At 42.2% G+C, this 22,721-nt stretch overlaps 1 protein-coding gene across 3 annotated transcripts in view; it reads right to left on the bottom strand.

Annotated features, from left to right (window-relative positions):
• The window catches only part of WLS (Wnt ligand secretion mediator), a 101,456-nt gene extending 87,304 nt beyond the window's left edge, over nt 1-14,152 (bottom strand). For 2 of the 3 annotated variants that reach the window (XR_003970755.2, XM_030324539.2), the window contains exon 1: nt 13,736-14,077. Coding sequence is in view for 2 of the 3 variants with exons in the window: in XM_030324539.2 (XP_030180399.1) it covers nt 13,736-13,841 (106 nt within the window). In the remaining variant the exon portion in view is untranslated. Of the gene's footprint in view, nt 1-13,735 lie in introns of all 3 variants that reach the window. The other variant, XM_030324540.2, reaches the window with a different exon arrangement.
• Nucleotides 14,153-22,721: the final 8,569 nt, after the last annotated feature.

The following is a 22,721-nucleotide window of genomic DNA, read 5'->3' on the forward strand; positions in this document are numbered from 1 at the left end:
ATTAAACATAAAACTACAGGCCATCAGTTAGAAATCTGATCACTTTGAATGGAAGGATCAGTACATTTATCAAAAACAGAAACAGGAAAACCTGGAACCAACACCATGCTGTTTATAGTGTTTCCTAGAAATGCGATAAGAAGCCCAAGTCCTCAAAGGAAATTTTCAAAATTATTGCAGCATTTCAAAATTACTGCAAAATTTCAAAATTATTGTAGAGTAGCCAGGAGACTACTCTACAATGAGACACAGGACTTCCCTGGATGGAGCTGGTATCTGTACCTAACCCAAGTCCCCCAGGAAAAAGTGTTGTCTCAAATATATACTCATGAGGATTTTGTTCAAATCCCACACATACTGCTGATCCTTCTCCCAAACTATATTTTCTTTCTTTCCCTTTTTTAACAGGTGGGTGAGGTAGGGAGGAGGGGGAAGGGAGGGATTCTTCTGATACCTAGAAAAAAAGAAACATGCCAATTGAAAGGTGACCTTAAGTGTCCTTTTAGTTTAAAAATCTTGTGTCTACAAATTATCCTGTTTCTTTTTCTTTCATCAACTATTATCCAGAAATATCATGTTCTCAGAGCACAAAACTCTCTTCTGTTTGGGCATGTTAGAATCGTGCCAGGGATTTAACACCAGCTCTCTGCAAACTTTGTAAAATGAAGAGGAAGAGTGACTCAAAGGATGTCTAAGGTCCCAGGGTTGCCAGTCCCAGCCACGCCCCACACCACCCCCACTTCTGAAGAAGCTGATTCCTTCCAAGCTTATAGAGGTGTGTTCTATAAATGACAGCGAGGCCCATGGCACAGTCTTTTCAAACCCTCAGTAAAATTCTTATCTACAACTTCCCTGGGCCCAGGCAAGCTGGGGCTAAAGTTGGAGCCCATTTTACACAAGCCAGAACTAGCTCAACAGAACAGAGAAAAGAAAGGAATGTGGGGACGTGTCTTTTCCACATTTAAGGCATTCCGTTCTCGGGCGAGTTACAACCTAAATGAGAGCAGATAAAATCTATAAGAACCCAGAGTGAAAAAGAACAGGGCCTGAAAAAGGCATGATTTGCCTTGAGAAAGGGCTGGATTTAATAAAATGTGGAATCCAACTTTTTGGTTGTGATCACCTAAAGGCAAGCATGTTAAACAGAGACATAAAAGTTATGATTTGAAGTAAGGATATACAATGGGGAAAGGACGGTCTCTTCAGTAAATGGGAAAACTGGACAGCCACGTGCAAAAGAATGAAATTAGATTACTATCCTACACCACGCACAAAAATAAACTCAAGATGGATTAAAGACTTGAATGTACGACCTGAAACCATAAAACTCTTAGAAGAAAATATAGTTGGTAAGCTCCTTGACATTGATCTTGGCAATGATTTTTTGGATCTGACTTCAAAGGCAAGGGCAACAAAAGCAAAAATAAACAAGTGGGGCTACATCAAACTAAAAAGTTTCTGTGCAGCAAAGGAAACCATCAACAAAATGAAAATGAAATCTACTGAATTATTTGCAAAACATATATCCAAAAAGAGGTTAATATCCAAAATACATGAAGAACTCAGGGCACCTAACTGACTTAGTCAGTAGAGCATGTGACTCTTGATCTCAGAGTTGTCAGTTCGAGCCTCACATTCGGTTCCATGCAGGGAATGGCGCCTACTTAAAAAAAAAAATCTTAAAATAACCCCAGAACTCATACAACTCAATAACATCAGCAACGACACACACACACACACACACACACACACACACACACACACAGATACACACACAAAACAAACAATCTGATTTTAAAATGAGCAGAGAACCATTTGAATAGGCACTTTTCTAAAGAAGACATACAGATGGCTAACAGACACATGAAAAGATGTTCAACATAACTAATTGTCACAGAAGTGCAAATCAAAACCACAGTGAGATATCACTGCACACCTGTTAGAATGGCTAGTATCAAAAAGACAAGAAATAACAAGCACTGGCAAAGATGTGGAATAAAGAGAACCCTTGCGCACTGTTACAATGTAAGTTAGGGCAGCCACTCTGTAAAACAGTGGAAAACCTATGAATGTTCCTCAAACTATTAAAAATTAAATGACCATATGATCCAGTAATTCCACTTCTGAGTATTTATCCAAAGAAAATGAAAACACTAATTCAAAAAAATATATTCACCCCCATAATCATTGCAGCATTATTTACAATAGTCAAGATATGGAAACATTCTAAGTGTCCACTGATAGATGAATGGATAAAGAGGGTGTGGTGTATATACACAATGGAATACTGCTGAGCCATAAAAAAGAGTGAGGTCTTGCCATTTGCAACAACACAGGTGGATCTTGAATGTGTTATGCTAAGTAAAATACGTCAGACAAAGACAAATACCGTATGATTTCATTTATACATACACATGGCATCTAAATTCCAAAACCAATGAACAAACAAAACAGAACTAATAGACACAGAGAATAGACTGGTAGTTACCAGAGGGGAAGGCAATAGGGGCTAGGCAAAACTGATGAAAAAGGTCAAGTGGTACAAACTCCCAGTTCTAAAATGAAGCATGGGGATGTAATTAGTGTGCAGCATGGTGACTACAGTCAATAATATTGTATTGCATATTTGAAAGTTGCTAAAAGAGTAAATTTTAAAAGTTCTCATCACTGGGGCACCTGGGTGGCTCAGCTGGTTAAGCGTCTAACTCTTGATTTTGGCTCTGGTCATGATCTCATGGTTCATGGGTTTGAGCCCCACATCAGGCTGTGTGCTGATGATACGGAGCCTGCTTGGGATACTTTCTCTCCCCCTCTCTCTGCCCCTCCTTCTATTCACACTGATGCTCTCTCTCTCTCTCAAAAAAAAAATTTTTTTAAAGTTCTCATCACAAGAAAAAACTATTTTGTAACTTTGTGTGGTAACCAGACTTATTGTGGTTATTTCACAGGGCATACAAATATTGAACCATTATGTTACACCTGAAACTAATATGATGTAGGTTAAATACACCTCAATTAAAAAGTCCATATTCATTCCCACTAACGCAGAGGATGCAGAAAAAACACAGTGCTTTGTGATTCTGCTCACTTTCAACAAAAAGGCAGGAGTAACAATTTACAATATAACCCTTGTACCCCTAGAATCACGAAAATATGGATGGCAATTATAACATCATGGGGCTCTCAACCCTATTTTCCCAATTTGAATTTTCTGCTTGCAATTACCTTCAGAGTAAAGAGGTGGCAGAGATGAAGAATGAACAATTTTGTTCTCTTTTGTATGCAAAAAGACCAAAAAAATAGGGCATGTCACTTCCCCCAAACTCACTACAACTTCAGAATCATGCCTGCCACAAACATTCCCTGAAAGCACAAAAGTTAGTCACAGACTTTAGACAAGGGAGCCTCAGATTGATTAAGTCTTAAAACTAAACACAAGGACAGTACTTTGATTGGATTAGTAAGGGCCATAGTCTTGGGTTGTTGTTGTCTTTTGTTTTATTGTTTTTTTTAAGTTTATTTACTTTGAGAGAGAGAGAGAGAGAGAGAGAGAGAGAGAGAGAGAGCGCGTGCGCAGGGGAGGGGCAGAGAAACAGGGAGAGAGAGAATCACAAGCAATCTTCTTGCTGTCAGCACAGAGCCAGACCAGGCTAGAATTCACGAACCATGAGATCTTGACCTGATCAAGAGCCAGAGGCTTAACCCACTGAGCCACCCAGGCACCCCTGTTTTGTTTTGTTTTTATGTTTCAAATGTACAACATTTTTCAAGTAAGAGTTAGGGCATGTAGCATACTCAGCAAGCAAGGAAGGAATTTAGTTGTTTTAAATTCTGTGGTGTTCTTAAAAATTCACACACAACAGCGTAACACTGGGGCGCCCGAATAGCAGTCAGTGAAGCATCTGACTCTTGGTTTTGGCTCCAGTCATGATCTGACTTAGAGCCCCATGTTGGGTTCTGCGTTGTCGTGGAGCCTGCTTGGGATTCTCTCCCTCTCTCCCTGCCTCTCCTACTCGCACCCTATAACTCTCTCTCTGAAAATAAAGAAAATAAACGTTAAAAAAAATTAAAAAACAAAAGAACAGCATAACGCTACCTGTAATTCTATTGCTAAGAATATTAAGTATACAGATATTAAGAGGGAGAAGACGTTAAAGTTATTGCTGTTTTATTTTCGAGTAACAGAAAAGTCAATAGAACTGTAAGAACCACAAGGTGGGAATTTTCTGCTCATTAGCTCTATGGCCTTCCCATGATCTTCACCCTGAAACTCAGAAGCACAGTGCTGATTAGCATTTGAATCTGAGTCCAAGCCATGGCTCAGCCTCATCTGTATAAACCGAGTCCCTTCCTTTTCCTGGGACTCTGATTCCTCTTCCAAGGAGGTAGGACAAGATGGTCTCCAAGACCCTTTTTAAAATTTAATAGCAAAAGCCCCACAGCTTCCATTGAGGCCAAATACCATCAATATATACAGATAAAGTGGACCCAACAAGTGGCACTCATGGCAAGTAATAAGAGCACACAGCTTTAGAGCAGAACCAATTACCATATCAGCTTATAAAGTAATGATGCCACCAAAGGGGGCTACTGAGGTATGGAATGCCTCGCCTAGATCCCAGAGTCCCAGAATCCTGGGACTTTGTCCTGATGTTACCTACTACACTCCTGCATCTCTCTGCTACCAATGAATTTTGGTAACAAATCGTGCCAACTGTTGTGCACTTAGAAAATGGCTTACTAAATCTCTACTAAAATTGTGTATAAACCAGGGGCACCTAGATGGCTCAGTTGGTTAAGCATCTGACTCCTGATTTTGGCTCAGGTTATGACATGGTTTGTGAGTTCAGGCCCTGCGTCAGGCTCTGCGCTGGTGATGCAGAGCCTGCTTGGGATTCTCTCTCACTCCCTCTCTTTCTGACCCTCTAGTGCTCTCTTTCTCTCTCAAAACAAATAAACAAAGAAAAAAAAAAGGCAGGGACAGCTGGCTGGCTCAGTGGGTGGACCATGCAACTCTTGATGTTGGGGTTGTTTGTATGAGACCCACATTTCCACATTGGGAGTACAGATTACTTAAATATTTTTTTAAACTGTGTATAAAGTAAAGTAAAAGTAATGAACAGACCTCGAGTCAAAGCATGAGGAGTTCTCCTGGAATAAAATGTGCGTGCTTTAGGACAATGATTTAGACTCGCATTCTTATTTACTAGTAATCTACAACTTGTTAATATCTACCTTTTGGGGAAGGCTCATTATGAGACATTCCGTGATAACAGAATTAATGTGAGAAAGCAGGATGACCTCTCTGTACACTCTCATATCCAAACCAGGTATGTTTTGGGTCACTGAATCTGGGGGTGCTAGAAAAAGAGTAGAATATAAACAATGTTGTAGTTAAGCTGCCCCACATCTAGGAACAGAGAGGAACCAAAGAAAAGTAGGAGAGATGGATATGGGGTTAAGCAGATGGCTTCAATGAAAAGTCCTCTGGGAATCACATTTTTGGTGGGCCTGGTTCAGTGAGACACCCCAAGGGGTGCCATGTCCTGGACAGGGTGGCTCCTCAAGCCATCATCCATAATGTAGGAGGGCTCTGTCCCACATCACGGTTGAGGAGGGAGATGCCAAGGGGCTTTTGTGACTTGAGATCATTGAGACCACAGGTGGGTTCTGCAGTTCCAGTCAGGTTTCTCTCCACCGTGTGATACTGCCTTAAGATCAGGAGCTCTCTCTTTGGGAGGGGCTCAGCCAGGGCTAAAGCAGCAGTTTACTGCCCCCCCCAACCAGATCTCAAGAGCTTAGCCTTATTAATCTGGGGTTTGCAAAGAAACTGAGCCAGCCATTTACAGATCCATTACCTTCTTTCTAATGAAAAATCATAACACTTTGCCAAAACAAATGTAATAACTTGGCATCTTCTTTCAATTACCTCTGCTTTCTTGGAAACGTGTATTTGTGGATAAAGCTGCTGAGTTAACCCAGGGAATTAACCAGAAGTTTAAGAAGGCCCTATAATTCCTAGGGGCTAGTGAAGAAAGAACACCTCTTTACCTGGAAATGTTAACAGAATGGAGTAGGAAGGAAAAAGAGGGAGCAGAAAATTGCCCTTGGAGGCCCAGGACTTTAAAAGTCAGAGGAGACAGAAACACTAGCTCAGTATGCGGGAAGTGGGTGGTATCGGAAAAAGGTTTTGGAAATCCAAATACAAGCTGTGTCCCAAAGAGATGGCCTTGTATGTCTATAAAGGCCTTAGTTTTTCTTTCCTGAGTTCATATTCTACCCCCATCTTCCTTCCCCTCACCTGTAGTCAATAGCTATATTCAGGATCTCTTCTGTATGCTAAGTCCAGGCAGCCTTCCGGGCATTCAGGAGGTTGGTTATTGTGACACATTTTCAATAACAATTTTCAGTTCCTCTTTGCTATGTGTAATAATTTCTCTTTGGAGGGAGCTGAGGTATTATTTTCTCAGGCCTGCACCCTCACCCCCGCCCCCAGCATGGCCTGCAAGCACTGGTCAACATTTACAGTGGCTGCTGTATTCAAAGTCAGGATCATCTGTTTAGGAAGTAAACAAGACAATGATTATTAGTACCCGTGCAGTGACGGGAGTATGTGGTTTTGGAAAGAGGTAGAAACAGAAAAAGGGGAAACTAAGCTTCCATCTTCTATCAAACCTGTGTAGAGTCAATTTTATCACACTCCGCACCTTGTTTCCTATAGGAATTAAAGGTACAATAGGAGAGTGGCATTAGACTTACAACATCTTTTAGAATTCAAAGATCATGCACTTGAGTGCCTGCCCTCTTCTTTACTACCTCTGTCACCTCTGAAAAGTTCCTTAAATGAGCATCTAATCTATCTGAAAACTGGAGAAAGCATCTGCTTCTCTAGGTTGCTATGATCATTAAACGAATCAATACAAGTAAAATACTTTTTCCACTGCCACCCAATAAATCCTCAAAAAGCAACAAATCATAATAAACCAAATCCCTCACTACTGGTCTGATGACAATCTGATTATTACTTTTGCTCCCATATAAAATTTAATTAGAGGTAGAACATGGGGGAAGCGGGGAAAAGAGGTAGCAGTAAAAGGTGAAAAGGTGAGCCTAAGAATTTTTGTGTTCTAAAACATGAGTTGCTCTTTTCTGCTATTTAGTAATCCTTTTAGATTAGCCCTATTATGAGAATGGTAATTGCAAAACATTTCATCATCAGTTTGAAAATGCCAACACCTCAAGTTCCTCTCCACTCCCATCCCCCTCCCTATCCAGACACGTTCTCTCAGAAATGTCCACCTCTGGCACATCCGTGTATTCTATTAGGCTACCATCACAACACCCCAGAGAAGACACAAGTCATAAATGAAACAGACACGATCATTTCACGTCTTGATGTTCCCCATCTCTTATCATCTGTTACAGCCTCTATCAAAATTGAGAGCAGTAAATCTTTGAATAGACAAAAGTCTATCAGCAGTTTTCCCAAAGAACAAAATGTACCTATTCATGGTGTCAGCATGGAAACCTCTAGTTTGAAATGCTCTCATTATTATGCATGGGTGTGTACACAAACAGAAATTATCCTTTGGGGAACAGAATTTTCAACTCTGAGTAAAAGGCTCTTCTTTCAACTGCTTGACCATCACTGCCAATCCACACCCTCGAAAATCCTCTCCAACCACAGCTGATTTCCTTCTCTCTGCTTCCTTTGGAAAAGTCCAGACATATATAACTACATAACTATGTTAAAACCACTAACCTGAGAAAATAAAATCGACTAATCTTCCTTAAAGGGGCAGAACTCAAACGCTTTTATGGATAATGAACTTGGCTGCTCAGCCAAATGGATGATTCACACGATTATAGGAACTAGTTAGAACCTGTAAGAAATTGGTCGGATGGGCATAGGCAGACTTCTCCAAAGGTGTCCTCCCATAGCCTTGGCCAGGCAGTTATGTAAAGCTGAACTCCATTTCATTCATCATATTTGATTTTTTTCCATTTGCTACGTTACCTAATGATTAAAATGAGAAAGCAGTTGCATTTGAAATGTTACTCATCATCTTTCTGGCTTTAAACCACATTTATTCAATCTTAAAAGTCAAGGCTTTGAGAGGTGGGGGCAGGATAACCTGATGGTGGAGGACTGTGGCTCTGATGTCAGATCCACTGGAGCCCATTCAGAACTTTGACCCTGACTAGCTAGGTAATCCCAAATTACTTACATGTAAAATAGGTATACCACCACCAATCTGGCAAGGCTTTGCATGGATTAAATTAGATAAATGTGCACTGTGTGCCAGACCTTAACTAATGTTGAACATCTGTTAAATTATTTTAGTAATAAATTTATTTCAAGATGAAATATTAATAAAATTATTTGATAGTATAATTAACAGTGTTTCTCATTTCATGTGTTCTCAGATTCCCAGTAAGTGAGAATTATCTTGATGCTACAAACGTCATCACAGGAAATCCTTTGCTGGTGGACTTGGATTAAGAAGGGCTCTCTTCTACCTCTAGCTCTCCTAGGTTACTCAGACTTCAAGTTCCCTCTTTCCTAACCCCCAATCAGCATTGCAGCCCTATCCTGGGCACACAGCAGGCTCAAATCAATATTTTACATGTTAGGTATGAACCCTACCTAAGAACTTTCATACAATCTCAAATTCCAAATCTCCATAGAAACACCTTTATGAGGAAGATAAGGTAAGATTCTTTCCTCAGTCTATATGGATTAAAAAAATTTTTTTTTAATGCCAAATTATTGCAAAATGTCAACTAGCTAGGAAAGGCTTTGAGTCTAGATCTGAGTTCCAGGCAGGAGATTTGAAAACCTTACAAAGCCATACTCTGCATGATTATCTCAAGGAAATGTTTCTCACTTTGAATAAGAAAAAGGGAAAGTACCAAAAGAAGGCCAGACAGGCTCTATGGAAGGATTAGATGAAAGCTTGGTTTGAGATTGTTAGAACAAGCATGATTTTGTTGTAATAACCAAGTAGGTAGTTAAGTTTAAAAGTAAAGTAATGTAATATCAGCTATAAAAAATTTCCCACCTTTTACAAGAAGAATTTTTGAGATTGCACAGTACTCCTACAAACCACATTAGACACTCGGGTAGTTTAACAAAGAAAAAAAAATGACATGGTTCAGTCAGATACAAAATTTTACAAAATAAAAAAGGAGAATCAAATACAGAAAGTAATGTGGGCTAACATCAACCAAAAGCCAAGTGATTAGTTCTTGTTGAGATTTTCACCAGACACCCAAACACTGCAGGATTACTGGCATCACATTATTAAAATATGCTAAAATATAATAAATACCACGAGCTTAAAACCTAATGTACTGGGAAGCAAACCTTTGCATGCTCCGCCTAGCCTTTACATTAATTCTGTGTAATTTTATTTCTTAAAATCCTTGAACTTCCAAATAAGAATAGCAGAAACAAAAATTCACAAGAATGGACCACAAACAAGATTATCAATAGTTCCCATTTAAATAGTAATAGCACAATAATATGGGTTATATCACTGAAAAGCAATAGAGAAGTCCATGTAAAAATTAAGTGATTATATATGCTTATATGTACACATAACATTCTCAGCATTAAAAAACAAAACAAAAAAGACTACTGGTATGGTAAGCTTTTGAAAGAAAGCAATTCTCACTGAAGATATAATATTGGCAATTTGTTGATACTTCTCTGGAGTTTAAGTTTGGAATATTCTCATTTATGCTATGCTTAAAACAATGCAATCATTTTTTATTCATTCAGTTCTGATCTTCATACTCTTAACAGTTTTAGAACAGGTGGGAACAGTGACCTGCTTTTTTCAACCATTATATCCCCCAGACATGACTAATTTGAAGCTGAGCAAATTGCACATAATGGGCCAGGGATTCAAGTTCACAATTTTTAGTAGGCTGCACTCTTGTTTCAGGGCACATGGTTCTCCTTCCCTTCCCCCCTTCCACCACCCCTGCAGCTGCCTCTCCATGAACTAAATTCACCAAACATGAAATCAAAGGGAAATTATTTTTTGCATTTTCTGCAGGCTTATTTTCAAGGAGGATAAAGATTAGGCTACATCTTTAAAAATAGTTTCTTTTCCTTTAGGGGTTCTTAAGTTTTTAAATACATTCTAAATTCTAAAGAAGCTAGCTACTTAAGAAACCTTCTCAACACATAAGAAAACAATAAGATGCATCATTTTATACTGGTTCAAAGTTTTTATAAAAGCATGGCATAATTCAGCAAAATTTTAAATACCCCAAATTCCACCTTATAAGATATTGTGTTCTAGAGCCTTTTTACAAAATACCATTAAAGGTGTGCAGTATACAGACACTGGCACAAGAAAAACTAACAAACAAAACAAGCAGGAAACAAAACAAAAACTTGGTTCTCGAAAGGCCATTGGGGTAGGGAAGTGTGTAAGCTGGCTAAACCAAAACCCAATCCCTCCTATCTGCTTTTTATCTGATGTCTAAATTTCCCCCACCAATTCTAGAAGGCTGCAACCAAATGCCAGTGTAAAAACAGCATACAAAATTCTCCAAGTATTGAAACATTCATACAATTTTGTAACTAGAGACTTTGAACTCATTGATCTACCAATGAAGAAAATGAAACTTGTTGGTTAACTGATTTCCCTGGTCACTTTGGGATGCATGGTTTGTCATGACTGTTTGGTGGTGGGGGGGATGGATGGTTGTTTTTGTTTTGTATATACGTGTATGGAGTACTTTTATAATCAGGAACTTTGCCATTCAGAGCCTCCCCTTTCTAGGTTGCCATGTTTCCTTTCATGGGAACCAACAATGATCAAAAAGAAATGTAAATTATGTTTATATCACTTTCTCAATTAGCCTCTGCAGACGCATTAAAAAGAAGTGAAGTCATCCCCCCCATCTCACACACACACACACACACACACACACACACACACACACACACCCCTGACTTCCTACTTATCAGTGGAGTTCTCTTCTCACTGAGAAGAGTGGAGGAAGAGGTTTCTGAACTTTACTTCAACTTTCCAGCCTACAAACTGCTTCAACTACTGATTCCACTTGCCACTTTGTTGAAGTTCCAGGCTTTGCTCAGTTTCACCTGCTTTTCATTTTAGGGAAGTCTGGTAGGAAAACACTGCACTTACCTTTTGTTGATATTTATTTCCCATTTGCGGGTCTTGTAGTGTACCCAAGTTCCTTGATTTAACAGCAAAAACAAACAAACAAACATAAATACTGTCTAAACAGTTGAGACAAAGGCTAAGTCACTATTTAGTGTTGAAGGTGAACTGAATCTGATCTTTGCAGTCTACTATGGCCAGAGCAGAGGACATGTCTTGGCAACTGAGGAAGGAGGGGAGCTAAGGAGTAAATTTACACAACTCCCCCCCAAGAAGTGTTATAGATGTTTTTTTTTTTTTTTTTTTCCTTTTCCAAGGAAATTGGAACTGCAACAGTTTATTGAGAAGAATCTAGTTGGAGTTAGGACCTATCACTAACTTTTTGCGATGGTTATCAAGTATGGTCACCAACCAAATTCTCTGGTTAAAACAACTCCTGGCACCACTTACTCTAGGCAAACCCCTTTGAATATAAAACTGTTCTGATCCTACAGCAACGTTAATGTCCAGCAGCCACTCACCAGTGTCTTTGCACCTTTGCTCCACAGTACTAACATCCCAGAAATTATACTAGTTCCGGAAGCGCCCTAAGAAACCCACAACAGTGGATAATGGGCTCTTCGAGGCTAGGAGATCAGCTTCTTAGGAAAAGAAAAAGAAACCCACACCAACAAACACCAGGGAACTATGTGTAATGGTTCGCTGCTTGTGCAAAAACCTCAAAGAGGATGAAGGTCAGACAGGGATAATAGGCCAATTTAATTCTGAAAGCACAAGGTGCAAGAAATTTTAATTATGGTCTGCCACTGAAATCACACAAGATCCAATGGCATCTAACTGCAACTGCTCATCAAGGGAGACAAGAGGTGTAATTGTAACCGCTGCATAATCACTGTGAGGGCACAGGGAAGGCTGCCTTCAGCTCCCAGCAGAGAATGTATTAAGAGCCTCGAAAAATCCAATACAGGGAAACATGGAGATTGTACGTAGCCAAACAGGAGCTCTTAACAGGAAAGCCAAACCCCGTTGTGTGTGTGCGCGCGCGTGTATGTATTTGAGAGGTGAGGGTTCCAGGAACAAAAAGATTAAGCTGTTTGGCCCAAATTGAGAATACGGGCTTGTAAAACTCCGAACCCCTTTCTGCTTTGTGGATACATACGCAGAGAGAAAGGCATGATCTCCTCCAGAAATTTCTGCCTCGGTGAAGCTTCACCCACTCTCCTTTGTTTAAAACAATTAGCTTGGATGTTACAGTGATTTACAGAACCAGACTCCCTTTAATTTGTTCGCATCAGACCCAAGTCTGGAGACAAAACGGCACACACAGGGCTCGAGGTGCCCAAGCCTGTGCGGCTCTCACCACCACGCCGACGACGGCGCCCGCGCGTCGCTGACTCTCGCAAAGGGACGGGCGGAGAAAGCCCCTCCGCGGACTCTCCACTCCGCAAAGTTTCGCAGGTCCGCGAAGAAAGCAAAACCACCCCATCCGCGCCCGTTGCAAAGTTGGCACTGAAGTTTGTACCGGGATGTCCTAAATCCCAAGGGGGAAGGGGACGCGAGTGTGCGGCGAGGCTGGAGGATGGATGAAGACGGAGAGACAGCCAAGAGGGAGTTTTTCCGAGTGGAAGATCCGTGAGACCATCTTCTTCACTCGGAAGCCTGTTTGGCTCCCAGAGGTCCGGGCCGCGCTCGCCAGGGGAGGCGCCGTCGCCGGGGGCCGGAGAGCTGTCACCTGCGGGGAGCCGCGGCGGGGGCGGGAGGCGGGAGGCGCTCTGCTAGGCGCCCTGGGAGGACTGGGGGCTTCAGAATCCCCAGTTCTGCGGGCTCTGAGAAGTGGGGGAGGGGAGATTCGCGAGAGGGCAGGAGGCCAAGAGCAACACCTTACGGATACGCTTTTCCCTTCCGACCTCTCCAACTTCCCGCAGCGCCAGCCAAGGACTTTCTCCCACCGCACCCCACGGCATCTCGCCTCCGGGCCCACCTCGCAGACCCGTCCGCGTCCGCGGTGGGGGGTGGGGGTGGGGTGCGGTGAGGAAGCAGCGGGCGCGAAGGCTGGGACCCCAAAACGCAAACTCTCACCCCCTAGCTGAGACGACCAAATGGGTTTACACAGGCAACGATCACAGCCCCGTAGCAGGACTCCGGGTTAGCGCCGGGCGCAGTTCCCTGACTCTTCTGTTGTTCCCAATAAAGTCGATTACGTTGCCCTCCGGGAGCTGATTGGGAGGGAACGGAGAGGAAAAGGGGGGAACGCGGGAAAAAGCGGGGGGAGCAGCAATCAACTTTGTAACCCAGCGCTTCCTCGCGCGATCCGTCGCCATGCTTAAGATTCCCACCCCCGCCACCCCCCTCCTTCCTTTCAAGTGGATACTGAAACTAGGCCAAAACTTTTTCCCCTCCTTTTCTCTTAGCCACTAGACTGGATTGTGCCCCACGGAGCCCCATGGAGCTCTGCTTTCTTAAGCACAATAGCCGGACTAATTAGATCATAGAAGCAAGGCAGTGATACTGTAACAAGTAGCCCGAGAGGCAAAGAGGGAAGGGGCCCGAAAAGAGAGAAAGGGGGAAAAGTTTGCAGCTCTCGCACTTACCAATCAAGCCTCCCACCAGAAAGGCGATGATTTGGAACACGAGCAGAATCCCACCAACAATGCACAGCTTCTTGGTGCTCATGTTTTCTATAATTGCCCCAGCCATTTTTGCGCCCCCCTTTTTCTTTCCTCCTTGAAATAAATGTTTTAGGGTGTGCTATTTGCCCCCTCTTCTCTCAGGCTCCCTCCTCCCTCGCCTCCTTTCTGGGCGCTGCAAAACTTCAGGGGTGCGGGAGCGCGGCGAGGATGGGACCGGGACGCACGGCGCCCGCACGGATTCCCCCGGCGCAGCCGGCTCGGGCTCCCCCAATGCCCGGAGCTGTGATTGTGGCCGCTCCGCCGCCTGTGGACGCTTAAAGGAGCAGGGAAGCGGATCACATGACGCTGCCTGCCTCCCTCCCTTTCTTCCTCCCTCCCTCTCGCGCTTCCTCCCTCCCTCCCTCCCTCTCTCTCTTCCTCTCCCCGTTGCCCGCCTGTGCGGGGCTCCGAGCTCCGGAGGGTGCTGGCGTCCCGACCCCGGTCTGTCTGGCAGCCTGTCCCGCCTGGGGCTGGTGTCGTTTGGGGGTTGATGTTGTTGTTAAGTGGGTTCCCCCTACCCCGCCTCTCACGTTTCCTTTTCTGGTGCGAGATTTAAATCACCCATGGACAGCTTTGCAGACCTTTAACTTACGCGTTGACTTTAGGAAACGGGCCCCACCCGCAACTGCTAGAACTCTCTTTGGGAAAGATCAGAATTTTTTAAAGGGACCCAAAGATGCTTAAGTCAAAGCACAGAGATGCAGAATAGTCTTCGGCTTCCTTCGACCTGGTCCCAGCCTTAGTATTGGGCGCATACACAGCTAAATTTCCTCCGCTGCACCCCTGGAGGAATCCTGTGCTCCAGCCAAGTCAGACCACTGTTCATTATCCCCCATTGCATGAGTTTCCAAAGCCTTGACCCTGGCCCTTAAATATATATATTCTGCTCCGTCGGAGTTTTAAACCTCATTTAAAAACCAGCTCGTCACCTAAGTTTCCAAATCACCTCCGTGTAGTATTTCCCTGAACTATAAACCCCTACAACTCGTGTTTACTTTCTTAGCTCCTATTGTGAGGACCTGTGTGTACATGTTTGTCTCCACAGAGCTGTAAACTCCTGGGGGATAGGGACCGAGTTTTATTCATCTTTGAACCCCACCCCCACCCCCCGTGGTGCCTAACAAAATTCTAGGTCTTGTAGGTCCTCCATAAACTTTTGTGGAATGAATAAATGAATGTGAAAGCAAGCCCACGGTTTGCATTTCAAAAGCCTGAAAGAGACCTTATTTGATTTAGATGGTACACTTATTTAGTTGCAATGTTTGTTGTCTCTTTGTGAGGATATACTTATATTTACACTTAACTTCTCGAGGAGAAGGAAGCTGAGACTCTTCAGAGATTTCCTGTTCTATCAAGCCTAAATCCCTGGACCTGGTTTTTCCATGTTCCATAAATAGGTCACTTGATCAGCACAACTCATTTGCCCAACAGACCCTTGGTTTGGTCACCCCCCACTCCTACACAAACAAGGTTTCTACCACCCACCATTCCTTAGACACCTGGCTTCTTGTCCCTTCCCTCTATCCACAGCCTCTTTATGCCAAGGGAATACCCCAAATCCTCTCTTCTCTGCTCTATTTTTGAACTTGCATTGCCCTTATGGAAGATACCATGCAGATTACACTTAATAGAAGTATTCATTTCTAGTCTCCAGCTAGACTAGACACTCCTCAAAGATGGGTACCATACTTTATGCATTGAAAACCCATCTCCTTGGAGTCTAACAGTTTTTAAGAGTTCTGGGGATATAGTTGCTATTTATCCATTCATTCCTTCAACCTTTTAACCAATAGGGCTCACATATTGAGCCCTTAACCTGTTCCAGGCTTTCTGTTTTAAGCCCTTGAGGATACCAAGATATGAAGACACTCCTGTCCTGGAGGAGCCCACATCCAGCTGTTATTCACTGAATAGTGATTAATGACCTTTACTTTGGAGAACACCAGATCAGATGGGAAGCAGCACACAGAATTGCTGTCAACAGTAGTGGTCAGAAGTGTTTGGTACCAAACACAGATAGAACAGTGTGGGATATTTGCCTTCCTTCTTTACCTTTTCAGAGCTTACATCACTTTTCTTCCCCTTGACTGGAGTAGGTCCCAGGACATCATAAAAAGAAGTAGGAATGCCTTTCTCACCTCTGCTGCTAGTTAACTCCACATTCTGTGTTCTTATCTCAGCAAGCTACCAACTTCCACACATTTGGATAATAATGATGCCTTTGGGTTCGAATTTCTTTTTAATACCAAGGAATTTTTTTTTAATTAAGGTTGATAGGATTCACTATCAAGATTTACTCTCCATTTGATATTAAGTTTCTCTATTTAAGAAGACAGAAATGGTATTCTATGAACTTCAAATATGAAGTGCAGCCACAAGAACGTTGAATTGGTTTATCGTCATCCCCCCCTTATCCAGGGTTTAGTTTTCTGTGGTTTCAGTTACCTGCAGTCAACTGCAGTCTGATGGTCTGAAAGCAGATGATCCTTCTGACCTATTGTCAGAAGGTCAATAAGTAGCCTAATGCTACAATACAATGCCTTTGTCATTCACCTCACTTCCTGTCAACACAAAGGCATTTTATCATCTCACCTCATCACAAGAAGGCTGAGTACAGTACAATAAGGTATTTTGAAAGACTACATTCACATAGCTTTAATTACAGTATATTGTTATAATTGTTTTATTCCATTATTAGTTATTGTTGTTAATCTCTTACTGTACCCAACTTTATCATAGGTATATACACATAGGATAAGACATAGTATATACAGGGTTTGGTATTATCTGCGATTTCAGGCATCCACTGGGGATCATGGAACATACATCCCACAGATAAGGGAGTGTACTATATTTGTTTAACATTAGCAAGCTCCTTCAGTCATTTTTCCTTTTTTAAAAAAAAAATTTAATGTTTATTTATTTTTGAGAGAGAGGGAGAGAGAGAGACAGAACATGAGTGGGGTAGGGCAGAGAGAGAGAGAGAGACACAGAATCTGAAGCAGGCTCCAGGGTCTGAGCTGTCTGCACAGAGCCTGACATGGGGCTCGAACCCACGAACCGTGAGATCATGACCTGAGGCAATGTCGGCCACTTAACCCACTGAGTCACCCAGGTGACCCTCCTCAAGTCATTTTTCTATTAACTGCTACAACACACTCTACTCCCTTGGTTCACAAGTGCATCTCTTTAGAGTAACTGGTCTCACTTCTTTGGTACCAGTTTCCCCATCTGAAAATGAGATTATTGGAATAAAATACTGTTTCCCCACAAGGGTGGTCCCCTATTTTTAAATGGCACTTATTAGATAACCATTTTAATTAAAAAGAAATATTTCTGGGGCACCTGGGTGGCTCAGTGAGTTGAGCGTCCGACTTCAGCTCAGGTCATGATCTCATGGCTCATGAGTTTGAGCTCTATGTCAGGCTCCGTGCTGACAGCTCAGAGTCTGGAGCCTGCTTTGGATTCTGTGTTTCACTCTCTCTCTCTCTGCCCCTCCCCTGCTCGCACTCTGTCACTCTCTCTCTCTCAAAAATAAACAAACATTAAAAAAAATTTTTTTAATATTTCTAATTGCTAATCAACTCTTCTAACTCTCATGAGATGACCAATATTACCAAACTGTGTGTGGAACAGACATTTTCAGTATTTATCACCATGAGCTGCTTCAAGAAAAATTTATAATTTCTATGATATGTTTTTAAAAATTTAAAATGACTGTCAGATCCTTATTTCCCAAGGGAATAACACACACAAGTTGAAAAGAGCATGAGTGTTTGAGTTCTCTGGGTTTGGAATGGAGCTTAGACCCCAGCTCTGCCCCTTGCTTGTTATATGTGATTATGGGCCACTACAGTTACCTAGCACTCCGAAGCTTAGCTTTTTTGTCTCTAAAATGCAGATAATCGGGGCACCAGGGTAGCTCAGTCGTTAAGCGGCCGACTTCGGCTCAGGTCATGATCTCGCAGTCTGTGAGTTCGAGCCCCGCGTCGGGCTCTGTGCTGACAGCTCAGAGCCTGGAGCCTGTTTCAGATTCTGTGTCTCCCTCTCTCTGACCCTCCCGCGTTCATGCTCTGTCTCTCTCTGTCTCAAAAAGTAAATAAACGTTAAAAATAAATAAATAAATAAATAAATAAATAAATAAATAAATAAAAGTAAATAAATAAAATGCAGATAATGGCAACATCTGCCTCATGGTATTCTTGCAAGACATGGTGATGATGATTATACTGAAGAACCCTTAAGGGAAACCGATAACCTTGCATTAAAAACTAGTAAAACTGATCATTAATTGGTTCTTCCTCAGCTCTAAAATGTTACCACATTATCATTATTTTTCGAGGCATATTTTAGGAACAGTGTGAGAGATTAACTCTACTTGAGAAGGGCTTTAGAAAGGTTAACATCTAGTATGGAACTCTGAACAACAGTAGGTAAAATTGAAACAGAAACATTCTATTCTAAAAAATACTTCCAATCACCAGTAAAGCACTTGTTGTGGGTCCTGAGGTAGATTGTCCCAGACACTGGATAATCCAAGAGTGCAATCCAACTTTTCCAACAGCATTGGATCATTCCAATTCTATTTCACAAGACTTTAAGTTGGAGATCCTGATTTATCCATCATTTTATTTGAAGGGTTTGTCTTATGGAAGAATATACTGATGTTCAAGGCATATTTATTGAATGGATGAATGAATAAATGGATGAATAAATGAGTAAGTGAAGGTAAATTAACTGCCACCAGCCCTGCCCCCACCCCCCAAATTCCTATATAGCATATACTGACAAATTCCTATCTGGCATATGTAACCTGGGCTGTAGTTTTCACATATATCTATATATGTGCTGTATTGTCACCCTGGTTTGCAAGCTGCTTAAACACAAGGAAAGTGTGACCAGAGCCTTTGTCTCTCTTACAGCCCCAGCACTGCACCTTGCACAGAGGAGGACTCAGTTCCTGGAGCTGAGAAAGCCCACTTTGGAAGCCAAGGGCAGCATTCCATTATTGTCATTGAAATAAATGTAATGCAGAGATCTAAAAGAATTGCATATACCTACTCAAACACCTAATTTACTTCCCAGAGGGACCTAACAAGAGTAATAATCCCACTCCAGTCTTCTCATTCTCATAAATAGCTTTTACCCATAAATGGCATCCCCGGGGCTCTTCTGTTGTTGGCATTTTCTTGTAGTTAGTGCCTGTGAATGTGAGCAGGCACTTTGGGTTCTTACTCTATTATTCAGTGTCACTTTTCACTCAGTATACATACAGGAATATATATATATATATATATATATATATATATATATATATATATTCACAGCTTCTTTTAAAATCCTTTTCTTCCCCCACCCCCAACCATCCTTCCCTTCTTTCTCTGTGATCCCCATTGTCTTATTTTGTATGTAAATACAACAGCTTTGCTAGCACCTCCTTTCACACACTAATCTTGGTTAGGAACGTTCAGAACCCAGAGCTTAGAAGACCAGTACATTAAGGTGATCTTTTTTGATGAAATAGTTTAATAAATATCCCACCACTGCCTCCCTTTTTACACATCAGCACCCAGCTTTACATCTTTTCTTTGACATTCCGCATACATTTCAGACATTAGGTTTATTCAATCACAGCTTTAAATCTTACGGTTGTGTAAATAAATAAGAGAATTACTTAGCTTTCTGAGGCTTACTCTTCTTATTTCTTAAAACAAAAGAAGATGCTAATACTAACTTCATAGGCTGTGGTAAGCATTAAACATATGTTACAAAGTGCCTAGGTCAGAGCCTGACACAGAGTGGGCACTCAATGAATATTTTGCATGTTATAAGGGAGAAGGTTTCTGTTCCCAAATAGAAAAAAAAAAGAACTATAAAACCCTTAATTATTGTCTCTTATGAAATTGCTTTTTGAACCCAGGCAACTTGGAAGGGCAAAGTAAAAAAAAAACTTTATAGGTTTCCAGAGGCCTCTGGTGGGAGGCAGCTGACAACTTGAAGTAGTCAGCCAGGCCCCCGTTGTTTCCCAGGCTTGAAAGAGACTGCTGCAGAGGGCTGGGATGTGCCAGTGTTTAAACCTCCAAGATCACATGTGCTTGGTTCCTGGAGAAGAGGTAGGGAAAAGTCTTTCTCTCTTTGCCAGTTTCCATAGTGTAGGCCTTATGGGGTCTGTGCTGAATGCTTCTGTCCCGCCCACCTTGCCCTCATGACTGTGCTCCCTCGCCATTTCACCACGTACTTCGTCCTGCTCACAAGTACCTCTCCATCTGCTTTTTCCCATGGAGAGTGGCAGTGGGAGGAGAGTCTGGCCAGGCCAAGATACACCTCCTTGGACAATGATCCAGTGATGTGTAGATAACACTCAGCACCAGAGCATAGAGTTGGCACATAAGTTTTGTTAAATGAGTAAATGATGAAGGAACACGTTATGGTCCCCAGCTATCTACGGGTTCAGAAAGGAAGGCCCTCCACAGATTCCTAAAGTACTGATTCCTAAAGTACTTTTGTTTGGTTATTTATTTTGTAGTCATCATGTAAGTCCCTAACAAAGACCCTCTTGGCCAAGGATTTGAAGTGGCTTGATCAATATTATTCATCTTAATGTAAAAATGTATGGGGGTAAAAATTCCCAATTTCTGATATGTGTCTTCCTTTTATAAGAACTCTGGAGCCTGAATGACTTGATGATGTTTTCTTTCATTTCTTTCATAAATATTTATTACATGTTTGCCATATGCCAGGTATCTGGCAAGTGCTGGGATACAAATACAAAAAAGACAGATAGGCTCTCTCTCTCACCAAACTTCTCATGGCAGGTGTGTGTGCATGATGCAACAGCTGTATTAGCCAAGAGAGTCGGTCCTAAAGAATCCCTGGTGTAGGAGGCAAGGAGGAGACCTCAGGTGGAGAAAGAGAAAGGACAGCAGGTGCTTTCCTTGGCTTAGTGCACAAGGTCCTCCACACTCTGGAGTCAGCACAGTATGGCAGAGAGAAGCATGGGCTCTGGAGCCAGACTACCTGTGGTCTGAGTCCTGACTTTGCCACTTACTAGTTGTATGTCTAGGCTAGCTAGGGTAATTTTTTTTGGTCACTCTGTGCCCTCATCTGTAAAATGGGAATAATAATACTCTCCCCAGGGGTGCCTGGCTGGCTCAGTCAGTAGAGCAAGTGACTCTTGATCTCAGGGTGGTGAGTTCAAGCCCCATGTTGGACATAGAGCTACTTAAAAAATAATAATAATAAATTTTTAAAAATAAAAAAATACTCTCCCCAGGGCACCTGGGTGGTTTAGTCAGTTGAGTGTCTGACCCTTTTTTTTTTATTTATTTATTTACTTTTGAGAGAGAGAGAGAGAGAGAGAGAGAGCAGGTGAAGGGTGGAGAGAGGGAGACACAGAATCCACAGCAGGCTCTAGGATCTGAGCTGTCAGCACAGAGCCTGATGTGGGGCTCAAACTCATGGAGTGCGAGATCATGACCTGAGTCAAAGTCGGATGCTCAACCAACTGAGCCACCCAGGTGCACCTGAGTGCTTGACTCTTGATTTTGGCTTGGGTGTGATCTCACAGTTTTTGAATTCAATCCCCACATGGGGCTCTGTGCTGACAGTGTGAAGCCTGCTTGGAATTCTCTCTTTCTCCCTTTCTCTCTGCCCCTCCCCTGCTTGTATCTCTCTCTCAAAATAAATATATAAACATTTGGGGCCCCTGGGTGGTTCAGTCAGTTAAGCATCTGACTTCAGCTCAGGTCATGATCTCATGGTTCATGGGTTCGAGCCCCACATCAGGCTCTGCACTGAACGGCTCAGAGCCTAGAGCCAGTTTTGGATTCTGTGTCTCCCTCTCTCTCTGCCTCCTCCCTGCTCATGCTCTCTCTCTTTCTCTCTCTCTCTCTCTCTGTCTCAAAATTAATAAATAAAACATTTAAAAAAGATTTTAAAAATAAACATTAACAAATTAAAAAAATACTTTCCCCATATGTGATTGTTATAAATATTAAATGGGATAATTTGTGTTAAGTATTTAAAATAGTGTCTTGAGGGGACTGGGTGCCTCAGTTGAGCATCCAACCCTTGATCTCAGCTCAGGTCTTGATCTCAGGGTCATGAGTTCAAGCCCCGCATTGGGTTCCACGCTGCATGTGAAGCCTACTTAAAATATATATATTTTCCCCTCTCCTGCCACTCCCACAAGGGCACTGTGGGTTTTGTTCACATTACACATCTTGATAAATTCCCCAAATTTATCTACATATGAGTAATTATTACTATTATTATTCATTAGTAATTTATTGAGCCGCTCCTGTGTGCTAGGTGTTGCTGCGTGATTATTGGAGGCAGTGTGAGAAGCAAGGATAAGGATCAAACAGACCTGGTGGAACTGTGGGACCTTGGTCACATAGCTTGACCTCTTTGAGCCTCAGCTAAGCCACCTGTAAATGTGGAGATGATGGCATCTTCACAGAAGCTGTGGTGAGGATTGAATACATTCAATGCATAAAGTGCTTATCAAGGTGCCAGGAATTTGATAAGCCCTCAATAATGAGGAACTAGAGGAGGAGGCAGAGGGTAATCTTACCGGTGGCTGCCATTATTTAGTCAGAAAACTGAGGTTCAAGGCCTTCAGTCCTTGTTTTCCTGTTCTGCTCTGTTTAGGGGCTCTTTCTCCCATGATGGTGTATTGTCCTCAACCCCACTTTCCTGTAATCCTGTTGACAGCTCTCTCTCCTTGAACAACCCTGCTGTTACTTAGAAAGAATGGGATGGCAAGCCTCAGGACTGCCTGTTGAAATTCTGTCTTTCAAGTATCACACATACTTTGAGATACTTTTTTGATCCTTTTTTCCTCCTAAGCAGATACAGTATCTACCTTGGGTAAACCCTCATATAGCTAGGTCTGTTGTGTCCCTTT

This window comes from Lynx canadensis, chromosome C1, assembly GCF_007474595.2.
Source record: "Lynx canadensis isolate LIC74 chromosome C1, mLynCan4.pri.v2, whole genome shotgun sequence".
NCBI classification, from domain to species: Eukaryota; Metazoa; Chordata; class Mammalia; order Carnivora; family Felidae; genus Lynx; species Lynx canadensis.